General features: G+C 30.3%; 4 protein-coding genes across 4 annotated transcripts; 3 read left to right on the top strand and 1 right to left on the bottom strand.

Annotated features, from left to right (window-relative positions):
• The first annotated feature begins 3,417 nt into the window (after positions 1-3,417).
• On the top strand, positions 3,418-9,548 carry LOC123011916 (odorant receptor 22c-like). Its single transcript, XM_044409625.1, has 4 exons — positions 3,418-3,534; positions 3,678-3,770; positions 3,824-3,979; positions 9,504-9,548. The coding sequence occupies exons 1-4, from the start codon at positions 3,418-3,420 to the stop codon at positions 9,546-9,548; spliced, it is 411 nt and encodes a 136-aa protein (XP_044265560.1).
• Positions 9,549-15,356: 5,808 nt separating this feature from the next.
• On the top strand, positions 15,357-16,877 carry LOC123015399. Its single transcript, XM_044415092.1, has 6 exons — positions 15,357-15,593; positions 15,645-16,215; positions 16,264-16,363; positions 16,412-16,504; positions 16,557-16,712; positions 16,762-16,877. The coding sequence occupies exons 1-6, from the start codon at positions 15,404-15,406 to the stop codon at positions 16,804-16,806; spliced, it is 1,155 nt and encodes a 384-aa protein (XP_044271027.1). The 5' UTR covers positions 15,357-15,403; the 3' UTR covers positions 16,807-16,877.
• Positions 16,878-18,551: 1,674 nt separating this feature from the next.
• Positions 18,552-20,961, top strand: LOC123015400 (odorant receptor 49b-like). Its single transcript, XM_044415093.1, has 6 exons — positions 18,552-18,744; positions 19,313-19,883; positions 19,933-20,032; positions 20,145-20,237; positions 20,583-20,738; positions 20,920-20,961. The coding sequence occupies exons 1-6, from the start codon at positions 18,552-18,554 to the stop codon at positions 20,959-20,961; spliced, it is 1,155 nt and encodes a 384-aa protein (XP_044271028.1).
• Positions 20,962-22,528: 1,567 nt separating this feature from the next.
• LOC123011907 (odorant receptor 49b-like) lies at positions 22,529-23,903 on the bottom strand. The gene is made up of 6 exons (XM_044409616.1): positions 23,729-23,903; positions 23,113-23,683; positions 22,962-23,061; positions 22,829-22,918; positions 22,625-22,780; positions 22,529-22,573 (listed from the first exon to the last, which is right to left on the bottom strand). The coding sequence occupies exons 1-6, from the start codon at positions 23,901-23,903 to the stop codon at positions 22,529-22,531; spliced, it is 1,137 nt and encodes a 378-aa protein (XP_044265551.1).
• Positions 23,904-24,940: the final 1,037 nt, after the last annotated feature.

Below are 24,940 nucleotides of genomic sequence, written 5' to 3'. Positions count from 1 at the left end.
AACGCTTTTTGAAGCAAGCGCAATGAGAAATTAGTGAGCCAATAAATATGCACTAACTCTTAAAACAATGGCATTTTATCTACAACTCTCATTAGTTTAATAATTGGTGCAAACTTTTATAACGCTTTTTTTGAACACAAATTTAATTTCAGGTGTGTATCTATCTAAATAAACACTTTTGTTAGAATTTAGAAAGAAACTTAGCATTTGTTTTTTTTAAATTCAGCTAACTTAAATTTAATGTAAGTTTATTGTTACAATCGCGTATGTGTTATTTAATTTAGTGTTTTATTGAAATAAGAAAAATCCAAGTTTGTATTATTAGTACATTATTTTTAATAAATTAAAATACTTCAAAAACAAAATTAGTCAAGAAAGATATACAGGGTGAATAAAAAATATGGAACTAAACACTTTTTGCTTTAACTATTAATTAAAAAAAATAATTGATGAATAAAAACGTGATGTTTCAAAAAAAAAATTTTTTTGTTTTTTGATTCTACGAAATTTTTAATTTTTTTAAATGTCAACCTACTATAAAACTTTTTTTACAAAAGCTATGATCCAAGAAATCCACGTTTTATACAATTTTTGTCGAAAAAAATGTTTGTATAAATACTTATTTAACAAAAAGAGTAATTTAAAAGAAAAAAACTAAATTTTATTTTCAAAACACCATCACATGTTCCATAGCACTTTAATTTTTATTAATCATTTTCTAAAGGCAAACGATTAAAAAAAAATTTTTTTGGTTCTATGGTACTTTTAAATCACCTTGTATAACTCGATATTTTTTTCTCTTTTTGTAAGAGTTCAAAAAAGCTTGTGAAAAGTGCAAATATTCGTATTAGACATTTAAAAAAAATCCTGCTTCCGATAATATAAATACCCCATAGATTCCTGGATACGCGCCATGTAAATGACCAATATAATTCATCTATTAATTGTCCTTGACCACAGAATATTGACCACAGAATATACAAGTGTCATTTACACTGGAGTGCAAAAAAAACGCAAATTGTCAAAAACAAAATTGTCAAATTTTTTAGAAATTTACATAGTGTGAAAAAGGTTGTTCCCAGTGCAGTGTCATAGTCAGTGTTAAAAACGAAATGGAAAAACTTGATAGAAGTTTGGAAGTTGCCTGAGAATTACGAATTGTGAATTGCGACAAAGGCGTCAAAAAAACTGTCACTTATTAACAGATCAAATTACATTATAAAAACATCAATTTGCGTTTTTTTTGCACTCAAGTGTACATTCCTTGGAACATACGCATAATGAAAGTAAATTAGAGGTTTGTTGTTTTATTAACATAAAAAGTAGGAATTTAATAATTTATAAATAATACATATTTACACTGAATAGAACAGTTTTTCAATGTGTCGACACTAATTTTATAGTTCAGTGTTGTCTTCAACATGGACTATTCACATCACATATAGGATAAGGAAAGTAAAAAGTCAATATGGTATGAATACATCATTTAGTCCAAATTTAAAGAAATTTGCTATCGGAAGGGAGAAAAACGCAATAAGTAACACGAAATATGTACTGTTAACATCCTCGGCAAACCCGTACTCGCTTACCTCAAAGACGTACCTATCTTTACATTTCTTGTTACTTAAATAACTATAAATAGTATAATTAAGCAAAACAGCTAATAATTTCACTGGATTTTTCCTTAAGGATAAAAATTAACACTCATTTTGCAACACTACATTTTCTTTTGTCAGATCTGATCATACCTACTAAAGAATGGTAGTGAAAGAGTCTGAAATAAAAATATCTCGTGTAACTAGAAAAATTCTGCAATATAGTTTGCTATGGCCTAGTGAAGGAGACGAAATAAATCCAGGAAAGTGGTATTACATCAAAGTATTTATATTTTTGTCTTTTACAATTTTATGGTGCATAGGTATATGTATGCACTTTATAATTGTTTTGAAAGGTAAGTTTTATGTAAACACATACACTGGCGGACACGGAATTTTGGACATCAAATTTATGTCAGTTCAAAAAATGTAATGTAAGTCACGCTTTATTGTCATTATGATTGACGTTTGAAACTAAAATTTGAATGTTTTAGTTGTTTAGCGTCGATTTTCCGAAACAATAATGCCAGCAATACGTGTTTTTATAAAAGTTCAATAAATTATTTTGATTTGTTGTCATTTTTTCTCTAGCTATCAGGATAAAAATTACAAAAACCGAAAGTGAGGTTAGTTGCCTAAGGCCCGTTTTACATTTTTATGTCACTCGAATGACAAATCGTCCAAAATTCCGTGTCCGCCAGTGTAGTAAATACAGGATGTGCCAGAACTCGCGCCACAGAGAAAAAGGTAAGATACGAAGAACAGGGAAAAATTCTATCCCTCTGTAAATATTACGAAGTTATGAGAGTTTAACTTTTGCACTTTGACTCTATTTATTTCTGTTGGAAAAATAATTTTCTAAGTTTTTTTGCTACAGGATATTAGAAGAGGAAACAAGAAAGCTGTATCCTAAAATGCAACTTTGTTTAATGTTATTTGTGGATTTTATTGGTAATTTTTTTTTTACTTTTATTAAATAATTATAAAAAAAAAACATATACAAGATCATCAGTATCATTAAAATGTCAAATGCCTAAAAATAAAAGTCACAATTTTTTAACAGACAGAATTTTTCAAACATTTTTTCTATGTTCCTGGTATCTTATCTTACATGACATTTTTCTCTGTGGCGCGAGTTCTGACACACCCTGTAGTAGTACTAAAAAATAATTTAATACTTTTTGTTCACTCTGTATTTTGATTTATTTATAGACAAAATTGATTGGGACCCAACTGAAGAAATTGCCATAATTATTGCAATTTACGGTACTTACTATATAGTATTAGCTTACGTAAAAAATCAAAAGAAAGCAGCTGGAATTCTTCGTGATTTATCGAATTTTGAAAAGTATGGCGTACCTCCGGGATTCGAAGAGGAAGAAAGACGATTAAAAATTTACATTATTTGTGTGTTTATTTATGCATTTATTACAATAACATTTTACAATTTTTTTAAAATGTATGAAAAGGGTGCTTGTCAACGATTTAATGAGGAACACAATTTACATGAAAATTGTGGTCTCTTATCTCCAATATGGATTCCGTTCAATGTTGATGATAGTATTCCATTATATTCACTGGTTTTCTTATATTTGCTTACGTGCTGTCATCTGCTTATGAAACTACCATTGATAGTGTCTTATAATGCTTTGGAGATGGTTCATCATATTATCTTAAGAATAAAACATTTGAAAATAATGATCGAAGAATGTTTTGATGATCCTGATTATGAAATAAGTCGTAGAAAATTAAGAAAGTGTATTTTGTACCACATTGAAATATTAGAGTTAGTTTTAAAATAAAATTAAGTTTTACTTATCTAATGATTGAAATTTGTAGTTTTGCAACAAGAGTCGATGACTGCTTTTCGAATTGCATGTTTGCACATCTTACACTAACTGGTACAATTTGTGCTTGTTTGGAAAAGCAAATAGTTACTGTACGAACAACCAAGACTTGTTTCAGAAACATCTTTCAGTTTTTTTAGTGAAAAAAATTATTTTTATAAAGCAATTTTTTCTCTTCAAAAACGGAAAGGTGTTTCTGATACATTAATTCATTACTAATTTTTTTTACTATTAGGGAGTTAGCAGATCTGGTGCTATTCTTCACTTTATTGGCTGGATTCTAGCATTATTTATTGCTTGTTTGGGGGGCCAACACTTTATTAATGCTGTAAGTTATCATCCATAAAATACTGAGAGTCAATTAATTATTAATATTTGCAGAGTGATTTAATTCCGGAGGCTATTTGGGCATCAAAATGGTACAATGCTGATGTAAGACTAAGAAGAGATTTATTACTAATGATGATGAGATCACAAAGAGATCTTAACATAACTGCTGGACCTTTTGGTGTTGTATCATATGCTCTGTTTGTTTCAGTAAAAAATGTGCAACATACAGGGTGATTCAAAAGTATCGGGCCATTGGTGATAAACAAAAAATTGTTTGAGCCTGCTTTCACGAGATAAAGCTGCTCAAAGTTAAATTTTTGGGTTAAGTTTTTGACCGTTTAGATCATGTATAGAAAGCTAAACAAAATAGCCAAAATGCTTACATGATAATTTGGAAATTAACAGCTCTGTTTTTCTCAAAAAAGGCTTAAAAATTCTACATTCATATTTATGCTTAGCTGAAAGTCTTCTATCACAATTCGAGAGTTAGCCCGACATTTTTGAATTACCTGTATATTTTTTTTCTGATTTTCTTCCAATTGTAGGTTTTAAAAGCCTCGTATTCCATCCTTTGTGTTCTAACATCATAAAGGTTTCGGAAAAAGTATTGCGATGTTTAAAGTAAATTTAGTAAATGTAGGTATATTTTATAGTTTACGTAAAAACTAGCAGATCAAAATCAAACACTGTTACAAAATAAATAAAACCACTGTTTTTGCACTTAAAAGTTTTTATTACTTAAAGTGCAGACAAATGAATTCCTCTAATGTCCTCCTCTACTGTAAAAACGTTTTAGTTGTACATACACCATAAAATTTTATTATGATTATTCCAAACCGAGAACCCCTCAAGCCGACAACTTTGGCACACTGGTTGTGGATTTATTGCAGACAGGACCGGAGTTGATGCAAATGATTTACTTAACAATTGCATCAGAATTTGGGAAAAGCGTTAATTTTAGAGCTATTGGCAAATTGTAACACTGTAAATATTTCCTGTAAATATAGATTATAGCTCGGATTATAGCATATTAAGTATTAAGGACGGTAAGGACATTTTAACGATCGAAGACAATTGTTTAGAGAAGGAGCGAAACGACGACTCCAATTATTGTTTGGAACGTTCGAGTGCAATCAACAATTTGAACTAAGATACGTCATAGGTTTATGTTTTTCTATGTTTTTTTGTATTTGATGATCTGAGATGATTTAGAGAGATAGATTTTTTTAAAACGCCTTCTTTACACTTGGGTAGACATATATCAAAAGTCCCCGAAGGTGGAGGGCGAGCTCGAGGAGAGGGAGAAGGTTAAAGGTGTCTTTTTTTGTTTTTTTGCTTATGATTACTACTATCGGTTTTTACCTTCTTATCAAAGCTTACAAAATTTTCTACAAAAATAGTTCTTTGCATTTTTTTGTAGAACTAACCGTAAGCGAGTTATAGGACTGACAAAAAATATTATTTAAAAAATGTGCTTTATTTAAAACAGTATTAGTCTTGCAATTTGAAAAAACTGCCAGTAAATTGAATTTACTGGGTCCAATACTTCATTAAAGGAGGGGGGAGTCACGAGGGTCTGTGAATACAAACTCATCGTTTATGTAATTTATGCAGAATTTTCTGTAGAAGTCTACTTCTGCATCAAAATTTCTTACAAAAATAGTCTTATTCATGTTTGTCGTAGGACTAACTGTAAGCTTCTGAAGTTTAGAGTTTACATAAAATTGCATTAAAAATCCTTCGAAACACATTTCATTAGTATATGGAAAGTATGTATTTATTTGTGTAGAGCGTTCCTCAACTAAGCTGGTTTGCCTGAAAGGTAAACATTTAAACGCAGATATAAATAAAAATTTTGGAAGAAAGAGAGAATAAATCTCTAAGGGGGTGAAATGGGGTGTAACTGTTAAAACAGAGATATAAACATAAAATTCTTTAAAGGTGTAAAGGGGCACTAAAATCAAATCTTTCGAAAATTATTTTTTAATAGAATGAAACGGTGTACACATTTAAAGGAATATAGAAACATACGAGTACAATTTGGAAAATATGATCCTTAGAGGGTGTATTAGTACACTTTTCAAATTTTAACAAAATAAAGTAGGATGTAAACGCTTTTCAAATTCTAACAAAATAAAGTAGGATGTAAACGCTTAAAAACAAAATTAGAAACATAAAATTTAGAATTTTGAGGGTGCAGAAGTGCACTAAGACGACACTTTATGAAAATCAACATTTAACATTTATCCATAAACATAGACCATGCGAAGAACGAGAATACTATAGCTAAATCCTATACAAAACATAGGTAGTTATCCAGCTTTACAGAGTACCTAAGCCTATGGAATGGTTTTGTGAACGGTCTTTTTCCCATTTTATATCAGAAATACATGCGGACGAAGTTGCAGGCAAATGCTAGTTCAGCATGTAAGGATAACCAGGAAGACTTGATAGCCCCCCGTGACACCCTCTAATTAACTGTTGGTCCTAATACATCCAATTTACTGTAAGTTTTTTTTTTTAATTCAAATCATCGATATTAAATTATATATCTATTAATATTGTACTGAACAAGACTGTAATTTGGTTTTCAATGTGTAAGTTGAAGACGAAGATGCAGCATATGAGGACGACTTTATAGAGTCTCTAATGAAGTGTTGCACGCAATAAATTCAATTTACTGTCATTTTTTTATATCACAAGATTAATTCTGTTTTAAATGCGGATAAAGCACATTCTTTAAAAAATGTTTTTTTGTCAGCCCTATAACTCGCTTACGGTTAGTCCGGTTAGAAAAATGCAAAGGACCATTTTTATAGGAAATTTTGTAAGCAATAAAAGTGATCGTTTTCAAGATATAAACAAAAAAAAAACAAAAAAAGACATCTTTAACACCCTCCTTTTCTTGGAGCTCGGACCCCATCCTCGGGGATTTTTGATATAGTCTACCTAACTGTAAAGAAAAGGGAGTAAATTGTTCAACTTATTTGCTGTCAAGACGGACCGTATTTCTAGAGACGTACGTTGCAAAACGTCGTCGACACATTTGGAATGTAATTTTACCAATAAAATAATGACGTTTCAAGTTAATTTATTTCATGGCCACCGCGCAATCTTATAAACTGCAGCAAAATTCCTTCCATTCCGAAATTTTATTTTTTTTGTTTAAAAAAGTAAGTGCAAGGTAGGAAAAATACTGTATGATATCTCGTTTATAAGGCATTTTGTCGCACTTACTTCTTTATGTGCGTACGACAAAATGCTTCTTATAAAACTCGTGTCATAATATACTATTATCGACTTTTGGACACACGACATCCAATAAAATTTAAATCGCACACGTTGACTTTGAAAATTAAGAATTTTTAAAAAAAAAATTCTGAGAGCTACGAAAGACTAAAGATTCACTATATAATTTGAAAATTTATCGTTTTGTTTTGTAATAAGATTCTTTAAAACAATTATCGTTTTTATTTATTACCTTTTGTTTCAATTTTGTAAATCTTTTTTACCTGTATTTGAAGGTAATATTGCGACTTACATGTATTTTTTTAACAAAGTAACAAAAGGTATGGCAATTAAAGCCATAATTAACATTAAACAGAGTTACAATTTAGGATACAGCTTCCTTGTTTCCTCTCCTAATAGACTGTAGCAAAAAAACTTGGGAAATTATTTTTCCAACAGAAATATAAACAGATTCAAAGTGCAAAATTTAAACTCTCATAACTTCGAAATTTTTATAAATAACATTTTTTTAACATTTTTTAGATGTTCCTGGTATCTTACCTTATATGGCATTTTTCTCTGGGGGGCGAGTTCTGGCGCACCTGTATTATGGATATTTATATAAAATTCGAACAATGAAAATATATAATTTTTATCACAAGAGTGTAAGCGTATATTGTAAATGTCTTAAAAACGCAATTCAATTTTTTGATTTAAAATTGGATCGAAAATATCACTAAAAACAGACAAGATACTTGTTTTTGTCACGCATTTGGTTTAACTTTGTCGTCTTCTTTAGCTTTAAAGCTTTACCAAAAATTACAATCGTAGTTTTAAAGACATTTAAATAATAGGTCATGGTCTAGATATGTCATCATTTTACCGTTAAATAATATAAAGATTCAATTACTGCTCATCATTACAAAACTCAACTTTGGAAAGTAATTTTAACTTTTGAACAAAATCATCCTATTTACATGATCATAGTTCGAAAATTGTTTATGCGTGTTTGTTCATAATAATCTATTATTAGATTATTACTTTTAACAAAATCTTCAATACTGAATAAAACGCATTACCTTCATTCAGAAGTTGTTAGAAGAAAGAACAAAATATTTAGAGCAAAATTAAGCTATATATCGATGATGGATTACGAAAAAATAAAAATTTCAACTGTAACTCGAATAGTTTTCAAATATAGTCTTTTATGGCCAAATAAAAATGCAGAATTAAATCCGGGATTAAAATAGAAATTCTGTGTTGTAGGATTTTTCGTAATAACTGGTTTGACATCATTATGTGTCACAATCCGTTTTTTTATCACAGTTAAAGGCATGTTTATGACTATAATAAAGCAAGCAATTTAAAGTAGAAACTTGCAGTTGTCAACGCAATAGATGCGGAGGAATTTGCAATTCTTATTGCTATTTATGGCTCCTATTACATGATATGTTGTTATTTGAAAAATCAACATAAAGTGGCACTCTTGATGCGGGATCTTTCAATTTTCAGAAGTTTTGGAAAACCCCCAGGCATTGAAAAACGAAATGCCCAACTAAACTTTGTAGCTAAAATTTTGGTTTTGTACTCATTTATTGCTACTATGTTCTATAACGGCGAACAACTAATACATAAAATGGAATGTAAGAGAACAAACAAGGAAAAGGGATTAAATAATAATTATTGCGGATTACTTGCACCATGTTGGTTACCGTTTGAGATTGATTATTTTCCAATGTTTCAAATAGTTTTCATTTATGTCTTTATAAGTGGTTACATGCTAATCAAAGTGGCGATACACATTTCTTACAACGCACTAGAAATTGTAATTAATATCGCCTTTAGGATTGAACATTTAAAAAACATGATTCTGGAAACTTTTAATGAAAATCAAAGCGATATTCGCCATGAAAAATTTTTACGATGCATATTATATCACATCGAAATTTTGGAGTAAGCTTTAATAAACTTTTCAAATAATATTTTTAGAAATTTATTTAGTTTTGTGGCAAGATTAAATGACAGTTTTTTTAATACCATGTTTGGTCACTTGGCTTTAGTTGGTGGAATATGTGCCTGCTTGGAAAAGCAAATTGTCTCGGTAAACTTTTTTTTTTTAAATTGTACTTATTTCATTTAAATTTTTAGGGAGTTAATGTAGTTGCAGGTAGTTTGCATTTTTTTGGCTGGATTATTGCTTTATTTATTGGTTGTGCTGCTGGACAATACCTTATTAATGCTGTAAATTGTGAACAATTTGTCAAAGTGATCAATTTTAAAATTAGTTTTTTTTTAGAGTGAAATTTTACCAAATGCTATATGGGCCACAAAATGGTATCAAGCGGACTTGGAATTAAAAAAGGATGTGCTTTTCATGTTTAGAAGATCACAAAAATCTCTTTTCATACGAGCCGGTGCCTTTGGAATTCTCGGTTTTCCACTTTTTGTTACGGTAGTTGGTAGTAATATGTTTTAGGACAAATTTTATTTCAATGTGTTGAAGGTTTTAAAAACTTCATACTCCATTCTCTGTATGCTGACTTCCTAAAATGGTCATTTTTGGGATTTCTTTTTAGATAGCACGTAGCACCTTTAAAATTTATTTATCTAGTAACATAATTTTATCTACTATTATATTATACAGGGTGTTTGAGGATTGCAAGCAAATATTTTAATAACTAATAGGACTCGTCAAAAGAAACAACTTTCGTTATTCCAACTTTTGTCGAAAGCACGTCATTTCTGAGTTAAAATTGAAAATAATTTGAGGCTGAAAACCCGTCCCCGCCTATGTCTTAATATGATGTTTACAATCATTCATAAGAAAAAACTTTGGGACTTAAACAGCGTAAAGACAAAAAAATTATCGCTACATTAGGATAGATCAGTGTTAATGTTAGTGGGTCAATACTTGCTATTATAAAAAATTGCTGGAAATGCACACTTCTTGTATTCTTCGGGCTAGGGAAGCTTGCGTTCACACACACCTTCGCAGGTATAAATTTGAGCTGCGTACACTAATTCACTAATTGTTTCATTTGAACCCTCAAAAAAAACACAAAAACACACGTATTTAAATCTGGTGACCGCGGTGGTCATTGTCGACCAATCCATCTCTAGGGAAAATGATTGTTCAATCCATTGGTGGCGACTTTGGCATAATCTGATCTAGCTCTACTTGTAAATACCGCATGTCGCCAAGGGCACGTCCTCCAACAGATCGGACAACACATTTTCCAAAAAATCTAGATAAACGGCACTAGTTAAACGTTGAGGTAATATGTGGGGTCCAATTTGGTGATCTTTAATGATCACTGCCCAAACATTTAGTGAAAATCGGTCTTGGAAGTGCGATGTCCGTACATTAGTTAATTTGGCGATTGAGTAGTTGGCCATAATGACTTGATTGACAATTTGATTTCAAATCGATGGGCACAATTCACCCGAAAGCGCATTAACGAGTAACTAAACTGACACATGTAATCAAGTGTTAATTTTTTTGGACAAAAAGTTTCCTTTTTTCTGTATAAAAACTTTCACGGTCAACATTCAATCCAATTTATTTTCATTAATATTTTTACTTTCAACTAACAAGGACAGACACACTGAACGGCTCGTGAAAATCATAGGGGGGAAATTGCAAAAATAAAATTTGGATACGGAATTTGTTTGGTTTTTAATTCGACTTTTCATAACAAATTCTCTTAGTGGTTAAAATATTTGCTCGCAATCCACAAACACCCTGTATTAATGTTCATAAGCGTACAAAAAACAAGGCATTTGTGGCCAGGAAAAATGCTTACCTTGTGTTAGCAATAAAACAACAATTTTAATTAAAGGTTTATTTAAAAAGTCGGAACTAATACTAGTCTCTAGTCGGTCTGCCCTCGGGGTTGTTTCCGTCTTTCGCTTTCTAGAATCCCGTCCCGCTTCCCCTTGGTACTTCGTAAACGGTCACGGCCTTTCCTGACTTGACGAAGTGTTTGTTTTCAATGCGATCGACCTGGAACTGTGTAAAACTAAGAAATAGGAACTATCAAAACTAATCAAACAAATACAATTAATATAGCTTTTGTTGGTCACAGGCTCTCGTCTATAGCTTCGTCCTAATCTGTAAATTTTTCAAAAAAGTTTCAAAGATTAATATCAATGTGGGTCAAAGTGCAATAACAAAACAACAAAATACATAAACAAATCTTAAATAGCGCAAATGAAAAACTAACTTAAACTTAATTTTGGACAAGGAGAGGAATTGTTCCGGCCACCTTGTTTTCCACCAAAGGCCCGCCAACCTTTCCCTCGAAGTGCCGATCCACAGCTTGGTGTGTCCATAGACTATACAGAGTGATTGTTAAATCTTCCGACAAATTTGAATCACAGCAAAAGAGCGGAAAATGAGGACAAGTGGTACTAGTTTTATTAACGAGATTTTACTGCGGCAAAATTCCCTGAATCCGTACCATTCGCGACGCTCCAGCAGATGAACATGAAAGTTTATCGAGGGAGTCGAAAGAACGTAGATTTTACTTGTTAAAATAAGTGTTCGAAATGAAGGCCGTTATTATTGATGCAAGCACGTGCTCGTTTTTGCATGTTCTCACGAATTCCTCCAAAGATGTTGGTTCTTGCAGAGACATTTTGCACAGTTCCCGTAATTCTTGCACAGTGTTTATGGGGACGCGGAATAAACCATTTGTTTCATCCATCCCCATAAAAAAAAATCGCACGGATTTAGGTCAGGTGAACGGGGTGGTCAACGCACAGGACCATGCCTTCCTATCTACCGATTTGGAAAAGTTTCATTTAAGCGATTATTAACTGCGCGAGCGGAGTGAGGAGGTATACCGTCTTGTAAAAAGCACATGTCGCGATAGATTGCCAAAGGCAGAATGTCTAAGTGCTCGTCAATAAAATGAAGATAGTTGTCGGCATTTAAACGTGGTGGTAAAATGTGTAGCCCAATTAAAACATCATCGATAATTCCGCTTGATCGAAAACTGTTCCTAAAGCAGGGTTTGATGAACAGCATGAAGACTTTCATCACTCCACATATGTGTGTTATGACAATTAAAAACACCATTACGCGTAAAGGAAGCCTCGTCAGTAAAAAGCACCACACTCACAAAATTCTCATTTTCTAACCTGATTTCGTGGAAGATGGTTTACAGGACAAAAGGAAATAAAAACCATTAAATTAGTCGAGACGTTTCGATTCAAGAAACACAAAATGGAGAATTCTCATTTTGATGTATCTTGTTTAGCAGTACTGTAGACGAAGTTGGGGTTCCCCGGTTAAAGAGCTTGCACTTTTTGAACATGATAAGGGTACAAACCCTGCTCACGAAGTGTTCTCCATGCAGTGAAATGAGAGATAAGCCAGTCTCCGAGTGCTGATTCTTGGTTCTTTTTCGACAGTTTCTAAGATTTTCACCTCGGCGTTCACCACTCGTACAGTATGCTGTCGACCTCGATCTTGTCCTACAGCTTGAAATTTTCCGTGATACCTTAAATATTGTACAACATAAGCAAATATTGTAAAATGTGGAATCTGTGGCAGTGAATATCTCTCTATTCAAAGTTGACGAGAGCGATGTGCATTAGCCACGACTTCTCCATACAACAGCACCATGCCTGGTTTTTCCGAATTTATAAAATTCACCGTGTGAATAAATAATTATTTCCACGTTCGCAACGAAGGATACACTAACCCAAAAATATCGACAACGCGTGGAATTTTTTTGAGGTTTTTCTACACTTTTTTTGTTCTCATCAGACAAAATAGATGAACAAACCAACCAGTGGCGTACTCGATTTTGAACTTGATTTTGAATTAATTTATGTACGACATGTAAATCTTTGAATGTTTTTAACTATTTCAATTTCTTTATTGCACCCTATCAGCTAGATATTAATTCCTAGCTATTAATTGTTTAAAACCCCTTGTAGCGTCAAGATTTTGCGATTTCTTGTTAACAGAGAGGGAAAAAACTGTTATTTAAAAAAAATACGCTACAACCAATAAAAAACATTTTTATTAAAACCTGTACAGAAAAAAAACCGTAGCATTTGAAATTAGCCATTAAAGAGCTCAGTTTTCATACATAAAGCTTTGCATAAAGTGAATACGGCCCCGGAAACCAACCCAGCTGGCTAAGTTCGGAGATATTTTTATTGGGATACCAAGTATAATTACATCCATAAAGAAATTGACTCTGTTCTCATTTATTTTTAGGAGAACTCTACCAAACGTTGCACTCTAACCACCCGACAACGATTTCTGGTATCTGCTCTCTGCTGTTGTCGCGTTCTCTACCACCGTGCGTTTTAGTTTCTTAGTTTATTTGCAGTCTGCAGCTAAGTTGTTTGTCATTCCTGTTGATCAACAAATGCGCTTTACGTATCCTTGCCGCATTTCCGTCGTCACAACTGCATTTTCTCAGAACCGTTTCAAGGGTTCAAGTACTGTCTGTTTTATGGGGACCGAGACAATCTGCTCCTTGGCATTCTCGCCCCATTCATTAGGTCATCACGAAATCATATTTTTCGCCGCTGCCACTCGTCTGTACCTCAACTGTTTTCGCCCAAGACCTACATCACTTTGAATGGACCACACTTTGGATGTGTGAACTTGAAGCCGTCAAAACGGCGTTTCGGCTCAGCCTGGTAGTTGTCGGCCTCTTCCTTCATCTGTGCTCGTAATGCAGTCACATCGACTACCTTTCGATCTTGCGTTTCCGACAAATCTTCTGAAACTACACGGTATTCCATTAGTGCTTGGCTTGGGGTAATTTCTATGGACTTATTTACGGTACCATTTGGCCCTAACTAAATATTTACAAGGTTGTGACTCATCGAGGGTCGTCCGTGTTTGCATCCATCCATCGTTGCAAGTGAATCTAATATAGTTCTCATTCTTAAATTATATTATGAATTTTTAGAAAACTAATTTAAATTTAACATTAGAAAACAATAATTTAAAAACAGATCTTATTCAAATTAAAAGAGGTATTTTTTAGGGTGATTCACTTAGTCCTTTTTCTTCTGGTTATAGGTTTAAAATTTGGGAGCCGTGTGATTGTAAATATATTGTATTTTTCTTTAAATGTTTAAACATAAAACCAAATATTTTCAAAGAATTTTAATTAAAAAATCATCTTGATAAAAGGTTTAAATTAAGAAATGTTCATTAACAAACAAAGTACCCACGCAAAACTAAAATTGGACAAAATATTTTCAAGCAAAAGTCTATCTTAAAAATATTTTTTAAACTTTGGCATTATTAAATCACTTTATTTTGAACTGGGGAATCTTTGGTTACTTTTTGTCCCCATTTTTTGTTACACCCTGTATAAGGCCGTGATTTTTTTTATACTAACTGTTTATTTATAAACTTTTTACACTAAATAAATCTGTACCTGCTAGTGCATCAAACACTAGTATCACAATTAAAAATTTTGAGTTAGGTGACTAAATAATCATTTTTTTTATTTCAACGCAAACCAGACGTGTGATTTGTGACCAAACTGTTTAATCCCAATAAAGTTTGTAATTATCATTTTCTAAAAACAAGTCTGGTTCGTATTTATAGTAAGGTGATTTATTTTGAATCAGACCAGAATTCACTTTATAGTCTGAGTGTGTATATTTTCATATTTTTTTAAATTAATTTCTTGTTCTTGCATTGCAAAAATGAAACTGCTTCTGCAAAAATATTCGTTTTTGTTAATTAAAAGTGTGAAACTTTTTTTTATTTATCTCGTTCTTTGAAACATCGACGTACTACGTAGATTTTTTTATAATTACATTTTATTATTATAAATTTCTTCATTTGAAAAGTAGCATTTGCTATTGATTTTAGCCAACATTTATGTACTTACAAAAAAAAATAAATGACTTAAAAATTGTTTTTACAAAAACATGTGTAGAAGAATTAAAATTTGAAATAATATGTGAACTTAATTTTTCATATCTACCTTATAAAACCTATTTTGGGAGAAAAAGTACAAGAAATAGATGCATTATTCTCAAAAAGGAAACACATGTTTAGATACGTAAGAAGTTGAAATTACGTCCAAAGAAGAGATGTATAAAACGCCATCATTTTAGACAAAAAATGTTATCATCAATAATATAAACTTTCAATTACTGTGTTCTATTGTGGAACTCGACTTCAGAAAATAATTTAAACTTTTTAACCAAAATTATCCCACTCACATAATCATAGTTCTGAAATTGTATGTTACGTTGTAGGTAGGTCCAGATAAAGTTCTTAGAAATCGGTCATGCGTCTTTTGTTCATAATAATCAATTACTTTATGCTCAGTAAAATGCATTACCTTTTAGAAGCAGTTGACAGTTAGCTTCATTTCAAAGAACAACAAGAAAAAAATATAATTTTGAAACATGATGGAAAACGACAAAATCAAAATTTCTATTGTGACTCGAAAATTTTTAAAATACAATCTTCTATGGCCAGATGAAAAGACTGAATTAAATCCGGGAATAAAATACAAAATTTCTATTTTAGGATTTTTTGTAATAACTGGTTTGTTAGTTTTATCTCTTACACTCCATTTTTGTGTAACTATTACAGGTATATTTCTTTAGCAGTTCTTATTAAGTAATTTAAAGTAACAATTTGCAGCTGGTCACGAAATGGATGCAGAAGAGTTTGCAATTCTTATTGCCCTTTATGGTTCCTATTACATGACATGCGCCTATTTAAAAAACCAACATAAAGTGGCACTTTTGATGCGAGATCTTTCAGTTTTCAAAAGTTTTGGAAAACCTCCAAATTTTGAAAAACGGAATGTTCAACTAAACTTTTTAGCTAAAGTTTTGTATTTCTACACATTACTTGCTACGATATTTTATAACGGTAAACTACTAATAAACAAGAAGGAATGTAAGAGAATAAATAAGGAAAAAGGATTAAATAATAATTATTGCGGATTACTTGTATCATGTTGGTTACCGTTTGAGATAGATTATTTCCCTGTGTTTCAACTGGTTTTAATTTATGTTTTTCTAAGTGGTTACATGCTAATCAAACTGGCATTAACCATTTCTTTCAACGCCTTTGAAATTGTATGTAACATTGTCTTAAGGATTGAACATTTAAAAAACATGATTTTGGAATCTCTTAATGAAAATCGGAATGATATTCGTCACATAAAATTTTTACGATGCATATTATATCACATCGAAATATTGAAGTAAGTTTTAATAAACTTTTCAAATAGTATATTTAAAAAAATATTTAGTTTAGCGGCTAGACTGGATGACAGTTTTTTTAATGCAATGTTTGGTCACTTGGCTTTAGTTAGTGGAATATGTGCCTGCTTGGAAAAGCAAATTATCTCGGTAACAATTTGTTTAATTAAATTATACTTATTTCACTTAAATTTTTAGGGAGTTAATGTTGTTGCAGGTACTTTGCATTTTTTTGGCTGGATTTTGGCGCTGTTTGTTGCTTGCGTTGCTGGACAATATCTGATTAATGCTGTAAATTTAGTAAAAAATTAGTTAACAAGTTTGAAAACATGTTTTTTTTTAGAGCGAAATTTTACCAAGTGCTATCTGGGCCGCAAAATGGTATCAAGCGGATTTGGAGTTAAAAAAGAATGTGCTTTTTATGCTTGCAAGATCACAAAAATCTCTTTTTATACGAGCTGGTCCTTTCGGAATTCTCTGTTATCCACTTTTTGTTACGGTAGTGAAAACCAAAGTTTTATGACAAATTGGACTTTAAAGTGTTGCAGGTTTTAAAAACTTCATACTCGATTCTCTGTGTGATGACATCATAAAATGCTCACTTTTAGGAATCTTTCAAATAGCAAATTGCACCTTTAAAAATTTTATATGTAATGTAGTTTCATCCACTGCAAGATTATTAAAAAAAAATATTGCTTGTATTAAAACAGTTTTCAAAATAAATTTATTGAACAGTACCAACAGTAACGTTATAATTTATTACTCTCCCCCTTCTCATGACCTATTGATTTTAAGGAATATTTAGAATAATGAAAAACACGTTAATTCAAATATCGAGTTAAATTAGGCAAATTCATTAAGAGAATTTTATCATTTAGCTTATTAAATTTTTAACAACATTCTTGATAAAAAGTGTAAATGTTGCAAAAAGCATAAAATTGTCTACCGAAATGTACCAAGGAATTTAAAATCGATCAATGGTTTGCGAATTATAAAAAAAATGTAACGATTTTACAATTTATCCATTGTATATATTTTTTTATTCTTAATTAAAAACGAAAGCAAATAGTTACCATACTGATATTGAGACCGCAACTTATAAAGTTATTGTAACATTACAGTTACTAAAAATATCAAATTATTTATTAAAACCAATAATAACAAATAAAATTAAAATAAATTTAAAAAAGTTGTTTTTGTTTTGAACAAATTGTTTGTTGGTTAAATCATTTAAGAACAACAAAACAGTTCTTGTTAGTTTATTCATGAAAGCAATTTATTTGTGTCTTAATGTTTTTTAGACAAAATACATTTGATATACAGAGTGGTCCAGAAGTCTGAAAACGATTTCTTTTCTGGCAAAACTATCAATTTTTTGGCAAATAAAATTATAGGTGTGCAATTGGTATAAAAATGCTATTCAAAAAACATTTGAATATCAATTAATTGTTTATATGTACTTACCAGATAAACATAGTAACTTTTTTTTAAATGGAAACCTACCACAATTTGCTGGGTAAACACACTTTTTGTTAAAAAAATGTTTGACTAACAAGTATTAGAGATTTTTTTTAAGCATACTACCAGTGTAAATGTTTAAAAGTTGTAAAGAAGCGATGCCAAAATATTTTTTATTTTAATTAATTGTTTAAACTTTTGAGATTACCATACTAATAATTCTTTTCTTATAAAAACGGTTTTTTATTTATTGTTGTACAAAGATATGTTTATGCATTTTATAAATGTATAAAAATATTTATTCAAAATGTTACCTACAATTTATGTTAAAAAAATTATAAACTTTATCTGTTGTCAAAATTTCTTCCACCGGTTAGGGAATGGTGGAGCAGTGGTAAGCACATTAACGTTGAAAAAAATTAAATAGATAATAAAAGCTTTAGATTTGAGAAATTTAATCCAAATTTAATATTAAAGCTTTATGAATTTCTAAATTGTCGGGTTTTAAAACACTTCATTTTTAAAGACAGATAATTAACATTTGTTTTTCAATTACTGAATTAATGAACAGTGTTTATATTAGTTTATTATACATTTTTAAAGTGTTGTCATATTAATTATTATTTTAAAAGTGTGTATTGATGCTTTAAATGTGAAACTTAATTAGGTATTTATAAAGTTTTCTTTTATTCATTTGTCTTTGTTCATTATCTACATAAACGGTTTCTGCTGCATCTTTTATTTTGTACCGTTCATAAAGCCGAAGAGTAACAAGATAATAAAAACTAATCGTTTATAATAATTGCAAACATATATAATTTTGAATTAATTGTTTTTTATCAGATTTGATGATATTGCTATATTTTTATAACTAAAAAAAATGGTTTCAAACGAGTGTGAAATAAAAGTATCCCGTGTAACTAGAAAAATCCTTCTATACAGTTTAATATGGCCAAAAGAAGGAGAAGAAATAAATCCGGGAAAGTGGTATTATATCAGAATATTTACATTTTTGTCGTTTACAAGTTTGTGGTGCATTGCTATATGTATGCATTTTATAATTGTTTTAAAAGGTAAGTTTTTAAATAAAAGAATATAGAAAAAATTATATTTTGTAATGGACGTTTTGCTGATAAATACTTTTAAAAAATTAAACGATATTTTTTAACTTATGAGTGAATTAAATTATACTTGCTATAATAGTGTCAAAATTGTGTGTCCTACTACATTTGTATATAGGGTGATTTTTTAAACGAAATTAAAACGTGTGTGTTTTGAAGTAGACAAACGTTAAACGTTTTTTTTTTTTTTTCTAACACTAATATTTTATATTTAAGCTTACCTCTTATCCTTCACCAAGGTACATACGCTCTTTTATAAAGTATGTCGTCAATCACAACCCACTTTATGAGTACATAAAATACTCTTAAATTTCTTTATAACAACTTCTGAATTTCACAAAATTTTTGATCCAATATTAGTTTTGGAAATAATTTTGAAGACAACACAAGTTTATTGTATAAACATCTCGCTTCCTATCGGTCGCTCGAATTTAAATTACAACCTCACTTTTTAAACTGTCTTTAAAACTCTTGTCATCTTAAAATAGCTAAGTCGCTCATAATTTTGTTTCATTTGTAGATAAAATTAACTGGGATGTGACCGAAGAAACTGCTATAATTATTGCCATTTATGGCACTTACTACATGGTATTAGCTTACGTGAGAAATCAAAAGAAAGCAGCTCGAATTCTTCGTGATTTATCAAATTTTGAAAAATTTGGTGTACCTCCAGGATTTGAAGAGGAAGAGAGACGATTAAAAAATTACATTATTGTCGTTTTTATTCACGCATTTATTACGATAACTTTTTACAATTTTTACAAACTGTCTCAAAAAAATGCATGTGAAAGATTTAATGAGGAACACGATTTACATGAAAATTGTGGTCTCTTATCTCCAGTATGGATTCCGTTCAAAGTTGATCATTTTCCACAATTTCAACTGGTTTTTTTGTATTTATTTACGTGCTGCCATCTGCTCATGAAACTACCATTGATAGTGTCTTACAATGCTTTGGAGATGGTTCACCATATAATTTTAAGAATAAATCATTTGAAAATAATGCTTACTACATGTTTTGATGAGCCTGACTATCACATATGTAGAAGAAAACTAAGACAATGTATTTTATATCACATTGAAATACTAGAGTAAGTTTCTGAAATTGAACTTTGTTTACATAACATCAATAATTTCCAGATTTGCAACAAGAGTTGATGACTGCTTTTCAAACTGCATGTTTGCACATCTTACACTAACTGGAGCAATTTGCGCCTGTTTGGAAAAACAAATAGTATCAGTATGATTATGCAAACCTTGTATGAGAAACATTTTACAGTTGATTAAGTAAAAAACTGTCCAATGTTTCTCATTCACTGCTAATTTTGTAACTAATATTTCGCCATTCACAGGGAATTAGTACGTTTGGTGCTATTCTACATTTTATTGGGTGGATTTTGGCATTATTTATTGGATGTTTGGGAGGCCAACATTTTATTAATGCGGTAGGGTTTACCTAAATAAACGTGAAACAACCCATTTTATTCAATAGACAATAGTTATTTACATTAAAGTGTGGTAGGAATACGGCGTAAAGTTTTAATATTGAAACATTAATAAGACTTGTGGTTGTAAAATACCTAACGCACAAATAATATAGAAAACTTTTTAGTCGAGGACATTTTCTTGATTAATACAAATTTGGTTTGTCAACGCTCAATCAAGATATGGCGGATCAGGTCAAGTCAGGTCAGATATGGCGGGTCTATGCGTTTATTATTTTTACCACAAGATGCCGTTGATAAAAAACTTGAATTTGTGTCGTTTTCATAATTGTTATATTTTTTCAGAGTGATACAATTCCGGAATCGATTTGGGCATCAAAATGGTACAACGTTGATGTGAGATTAAGAAGAGATTTAATACTAATGATGATGAGGTCACAAAGAGATCTTAACATAACTGCCGGACCTTTTGGTGTTGTTTCATATGCACTATTCGTTTCGGTAAATAAAAAATCAAAATATTTAAAGCCGGTTTATAGAAGGGAATTTTAAATTTAATTCAAGATTAATTGTCATTTAGTTTTTTAATAAACGTTAAATTAGTTGCGAATTACAATTAAATATTCTCGAAACCGGCTCTTACGCTTCAATATTTTAATTTATTTACCATTTATTATTTTAGGTTTTGAAAATGTCTTATTCTATTCTTTGCGTTCTCACCTAATGATTAAATAGTTTGAGAGTAATAAATTATTCCCAGGCGTTGCGGAATATGGCTTAATTGAACATATGATTTATGTTTTAAATACTGGATAAATAGACTATTTCTGTAAAAACAACAACACAAATGTAATAAATTTATTATTTTTGCACATGAAAAATGTTTATTATTTCTCTCATTTTATTATTACTTTATAAACTAGTTTTAGCAATACATGTTTTTTGAGTTAAAATTAATAAAAAATTGAATAAATTTATAATTTTAATGTTTGTCATAAAAAGTGAAGCTGTTGTAGTAGGTATTGCTATCCCGATAATTTTCTGGCAGTGAAAAAAATTTAATAATAAGTAGTATGTAAGTATATTATATCACAAAGTAGAGAAGAGATTTTTTATAGCCGAGTTGTTTATTTAAATAATAAATGCGAAGCTATAAAAATCTTCTATACCGTGTTTTAAACGTTTCACTACTAGCATATTTATTACCCAGAAATACAACGGTGAAAAATATAACCTTACTTAGTGGACATGTTTGTTGCCTTAGACGAACATGTTGTAATTCACAACTATTAATTTTGTTAATTCACTATTACCTACAGTAATTACTTATCTGAATTATGAACTTATATTGGAGGTACTATTTTCTTCTTATCGTAAATGTGGTTATGTCATTTTTGTACTTCTGCAACTATTAAAGCTTTTAACAAGAAAGAACCCACTTGTTGTTTTGACAGTTTTGACATAGACAGAAGTATTAGAGTTGGGGTTAGGTATTCTGCTGTTTGTAATAAGGAAATTTAAGGCTTTTTTATTTGATTTTGCATTAATTTCATCTTGAAATACTTCCATTAGTACTTGTGATGGCAATAGTTTTAAATAATAATATTCTAGAAATATTTTTATCAATGTAATACCCTCCAACATCGGCATTTACCCACAATATAACCCGCCCTTGGTTCATAATCAAAATGATTATTGACAACTAGGAGAGAAAAACAACTTCACAACCTCTCGACAAACTAAATAATGGTATTTTTTACAGCTAGTAGTGAAAAATAGTGTATTATGTTATTAGAAGTTATAGTTTATTTGATAAAGCTGAATATTTATTTTGTTAAACGTACTGAGGCAAATAATTCAGCGCCTCAATATCGAAATTTGTGGTGAGATGTGTTTAACTAGTGCAGTTAGTAGTGGAAAATGTCGAATGTTTATGAAGATGATTGCTAAAGCAGGAAAGAGCCACATTGGTAAATGTCAATAAAGTAATGGTAAACGTAGAAACGCTTAAGCGAAAGGTAAAAGTTTTACTTGTGACATTTAGTTAACTAAATATATTTTTTTGTGTGAGAAATCGTAAAAATGAAAAAACGAAATTGAAAAAATATGTCACGAAAAATTCACAAGTGATTAATAAAATTTCGTTGTATAATAAACTGTAAAAAAATAATAAAACGACACATAATTAAAAAAAATAATTCCATACCTTGTACTAGTATCTACATCCAAAATATTATGCCATCAATATTTTTACTTCAACACATTACTTCACTTTGTTTTGTCAAGTAAAGTTATGAAGTCAGCATTGCCAAGATTGAGTACGACATTTTTAAGACCTGAAATAAAAACATGTACTTGATTAATAAAAAAAAATCGAAAGTTATTACAGATACAAAAAAAGCATAAGATAGAACTCCAAAGGATCCCACACTCATGTGAAGATCTTTCTGAGACCTCATAAGCATGAATAAAACATCTTTCTTCAATCTAACGTCTGCTAAATACCATTTTGATGACCAAATAGCCTCCGAAATAGACTCACTCTACAAGATTCAACTTTCTTATAGAAATAAAATTTTGTTAAAATTTACAGCATTGACAAGATCTTGTCCTCCAACTGATGCAATAAATAATGATATAATCCATCCTACTAGATGAATAAAGCCACCGACGTATTCACCCTGAAACGGAATTTTGTGTGTTTGTCATAATTTAATCACTTACATCAACAAATTGTTTTTCTAAACATCCGCAAACAGCTGAGGTCATAGTAAAATGGACAAACATGATACTTGAAAAACTGTCATTTAGTCTACTTGACAAACTAAAAATCTTGCTTTAGTCAACGTTGCGATTTTTGTGATAAAAACTTTACTCTAATATTTGTTTGTAGTACAAAACACACCTCGTAAATTTTTTCCGACTAATTTTATAATTTTCGTCATCAAAACATTCGAGTATCATTTCATTTAAATGTTTGATTCTCAAAATAATATGATGTGCTATCTCGAAAGCGTTGTACGAAATTGATAAATGTAGTCTTACAAACATCGTAGTGCAAAACCAAGTGCAGATTAAAATAATATGAAAAACAGGAAAATAATTAATATTAAAAGGAACCCATATTGGAAATATAAATCCACATGTAAGAGGTAACCCATTTTGTTGATAAATTTTATTACATTCTGATTTTTCGAAAAGTTTTGAAATGTTATATAAAGAGGCACCACAAGTTGGATAAATAAATGCGCAAATTGACCAGAAATTTAATCTTTTGTTTTGTTTTTCAAAACAAGGTGGGGTACCGAAATCTTTAAAATCTGATAAATCTTTGAGAAGTTGAGCTATTTTATTTTGCTGTTGCACGTAGATTATTGCCATGTAAGAAATGCCGATATTCGACACTACTACTCCGATGTTCTCGCTAACTGGAATATCTAAATGGTCTAAAATGTCTTTCTAAGCTTATAAAAGAATCTATAATAACTTACTTTTTACTGTCACAATTAAATGCAAAAACGTGCAAAAAGGAAAAAGTCCATAAGTCAGCAAAAAAACAGCAATTTTTATGTAGTACCATTTTCCAGGGTTAAGTTCTTCAAAGTCTCTTGGCCAAATTAAGCTTATTTGCATATTTTTTCTTGTGAATTTGCAAATTTTAATCATAGTTGCTGCAGGTGCCATGAATCTAAGTAAATACAAGTATTACTAAAAACAGTTAGTTATGATGATTTTTTTTATTTGTATTTTTTCAACAATGTATTCGTCTGAATCACTATCGCTAAATGACGTTAGGAGCATTGCTCATTGGGTATTTTATTGATAAATTGGTGCGTGTGTTGTGAATGGATAAAAAGTATATTTATTCTGCGTACACTATGCAATTTTAAAATTGCAGAGAAGTACCTAGTCAATTTACTAATCTCAGTTTATGTTTATTATTTTTTGTATTACACTATTTTGTTGAAGTTATATTTTTTATTGGTAATAAAAAATTCAGAACAGTAATTACAGTTATAACATTAATAAGCAAGAATTGGTAAAATTATTTTATAAGCAAACGTCACAAAAGTGGCAATTTTTATGACTAAATGGCACAAGTAAAAAATTTCTTTTCCCCACGGAGTAAAAATTCTATTTTTGCGCTTAAGCGTTGTTACATTTACCAATGTAACCAAAAACTCGCGCTCCAAAGAAAAATACTAAGTAAAAATGTTAAATTTCAAAATTATCTTGGTTTAAATTTTGCACTTTGCCCCTATTTATTTCTGTTTGTAAAAATAATGTTTACATGTCCTTTGCTGCAGGCTTTTGAAAGCGGAAACAAAGAAGCTGTATCTTGAATTGTAGCTATTATGTTTAAAGTTATTTGTTGCTTTTATTACCAAAATTTTTGTATCTTTACTAATTAATTATAAAAAAAAATCATCGGTAACATTAAATAGACATAAAAAAGGTCAAGATTTGTTGACAGATAGAATATTAACATTACATATTTCAAAATTGAAGAGTAAAATATTTAGTGTCGATTTTACTGACGATTTTATGTGACTTCAGAAACAATTACAACAAAAGAACGTCTTTTGCAAAACAAGAAATCATCTATAAAATATGTACCTAGTATCTCTAAAACCACGAAAATTAGAATCTTATTTACGCCTATCCTTTCGTGGAATGAGATTATCATTGTCCTATTGAATATT

The sequence above is a fragment of the Tribolium madens genome, unplaced genomic scaffold, assembly GCF_015345945.1.
Source record: "Tribolium madens isolate multiple individuals breed KSU strain unplaced genomic scaffold, Tmad_KSU_1.1 Scaffold_19;HRSCAF=116;Tcas5.2_LG9, whole genome shotgun sequence".
NCBI lineage: Eukaryota > Metazoa > Arthropoda > Insecta > Coleoptera > Tenebrionidae > Tribolium > Tribolium madens.
This window is presented reverse-complemented; position numbering and strand designations above follow the sequence as displayed.

Coding starts and splice junctions, on each gene's coding strand:
- LOC123011916 (XM_044409625.1), top strand. CDS start 3,418: ATGATTGAAATTTGTAGTTTTGCAACAAGAGTCGATGACTGCTTTTCG. Junction 3,535..3,677: donor TGGAAAAGCAAATAGTTACT/GTACGAACAACC, acceptor TTTTACTATTAG/GGAGTTAGCAGATCTGGTGC. Junction 3,980..9,503: donor CATATGCTCTGTTTGTTTCA/GTAAAAAATGTG, acceptor AATGTGTTGAAG/GTTTTAAAAACTTCATACTC.
- LOC123015399 (XM_044415092.1), top strand. CDS start 15,404: ATGATGGAAAACGACAAAATCAAAATTTCTATTGTGACTCGAAAATTT. Junction 16,364..16,411: donor TGGAAAAGCAAATTATCTCG/GTAACAATTTGT, acceptor TTAAATTTTTAG/GGAGTTAATGTTGTTGCAGG. Junction 16,505..16,556: donor GACAATATCTGATTAATGCT/GTAAATTTAGTA, acceptor GTTTTTTTTTAG/AGCGAAATTTTACCAAGTGC.
- LOC123015400 (XM_044415093.1), top strand. CDS start 18,552: ATGGTTTCAAACGAGTGTGAAATAAAAGTATCCCGTGTAACTAGAAAA. Junction 20,033..20,144: donor TGGAAAAACAAATAGTATCA/GTATGATTATGC, acceptor CGCCATTCACAG/GGAATTAGTACGTTTGGTGC. Junction 20,238..20,582: donor GCCAACATTTTATTAATGCG/GTAGGGTTTACC, acceptor ATATTTTTTCAG/AGTGATACAATTCCGGAATC.
- LOC123011907 (XM_044409616.1), bottom strand. CDS start 23,903: ATGATTAAAATTTGCAAATTCACAAGAAAAAATATGCAAATAAGCTTA. Junction 23,062..23,112: donor TACTACAAACAAATATTAGA/GTAAAGTTTTTA, acceptor CAAGATTTTTAG/TTTGTCAAGTAGACTAAATG. Junction 22,781..22,828: donor GACAAGATCTTGTCAATGCT/GTAAATTTTAAC, acceptor TGAATCTTGTAG/AGTGAGTCTATTTCGGAGGC.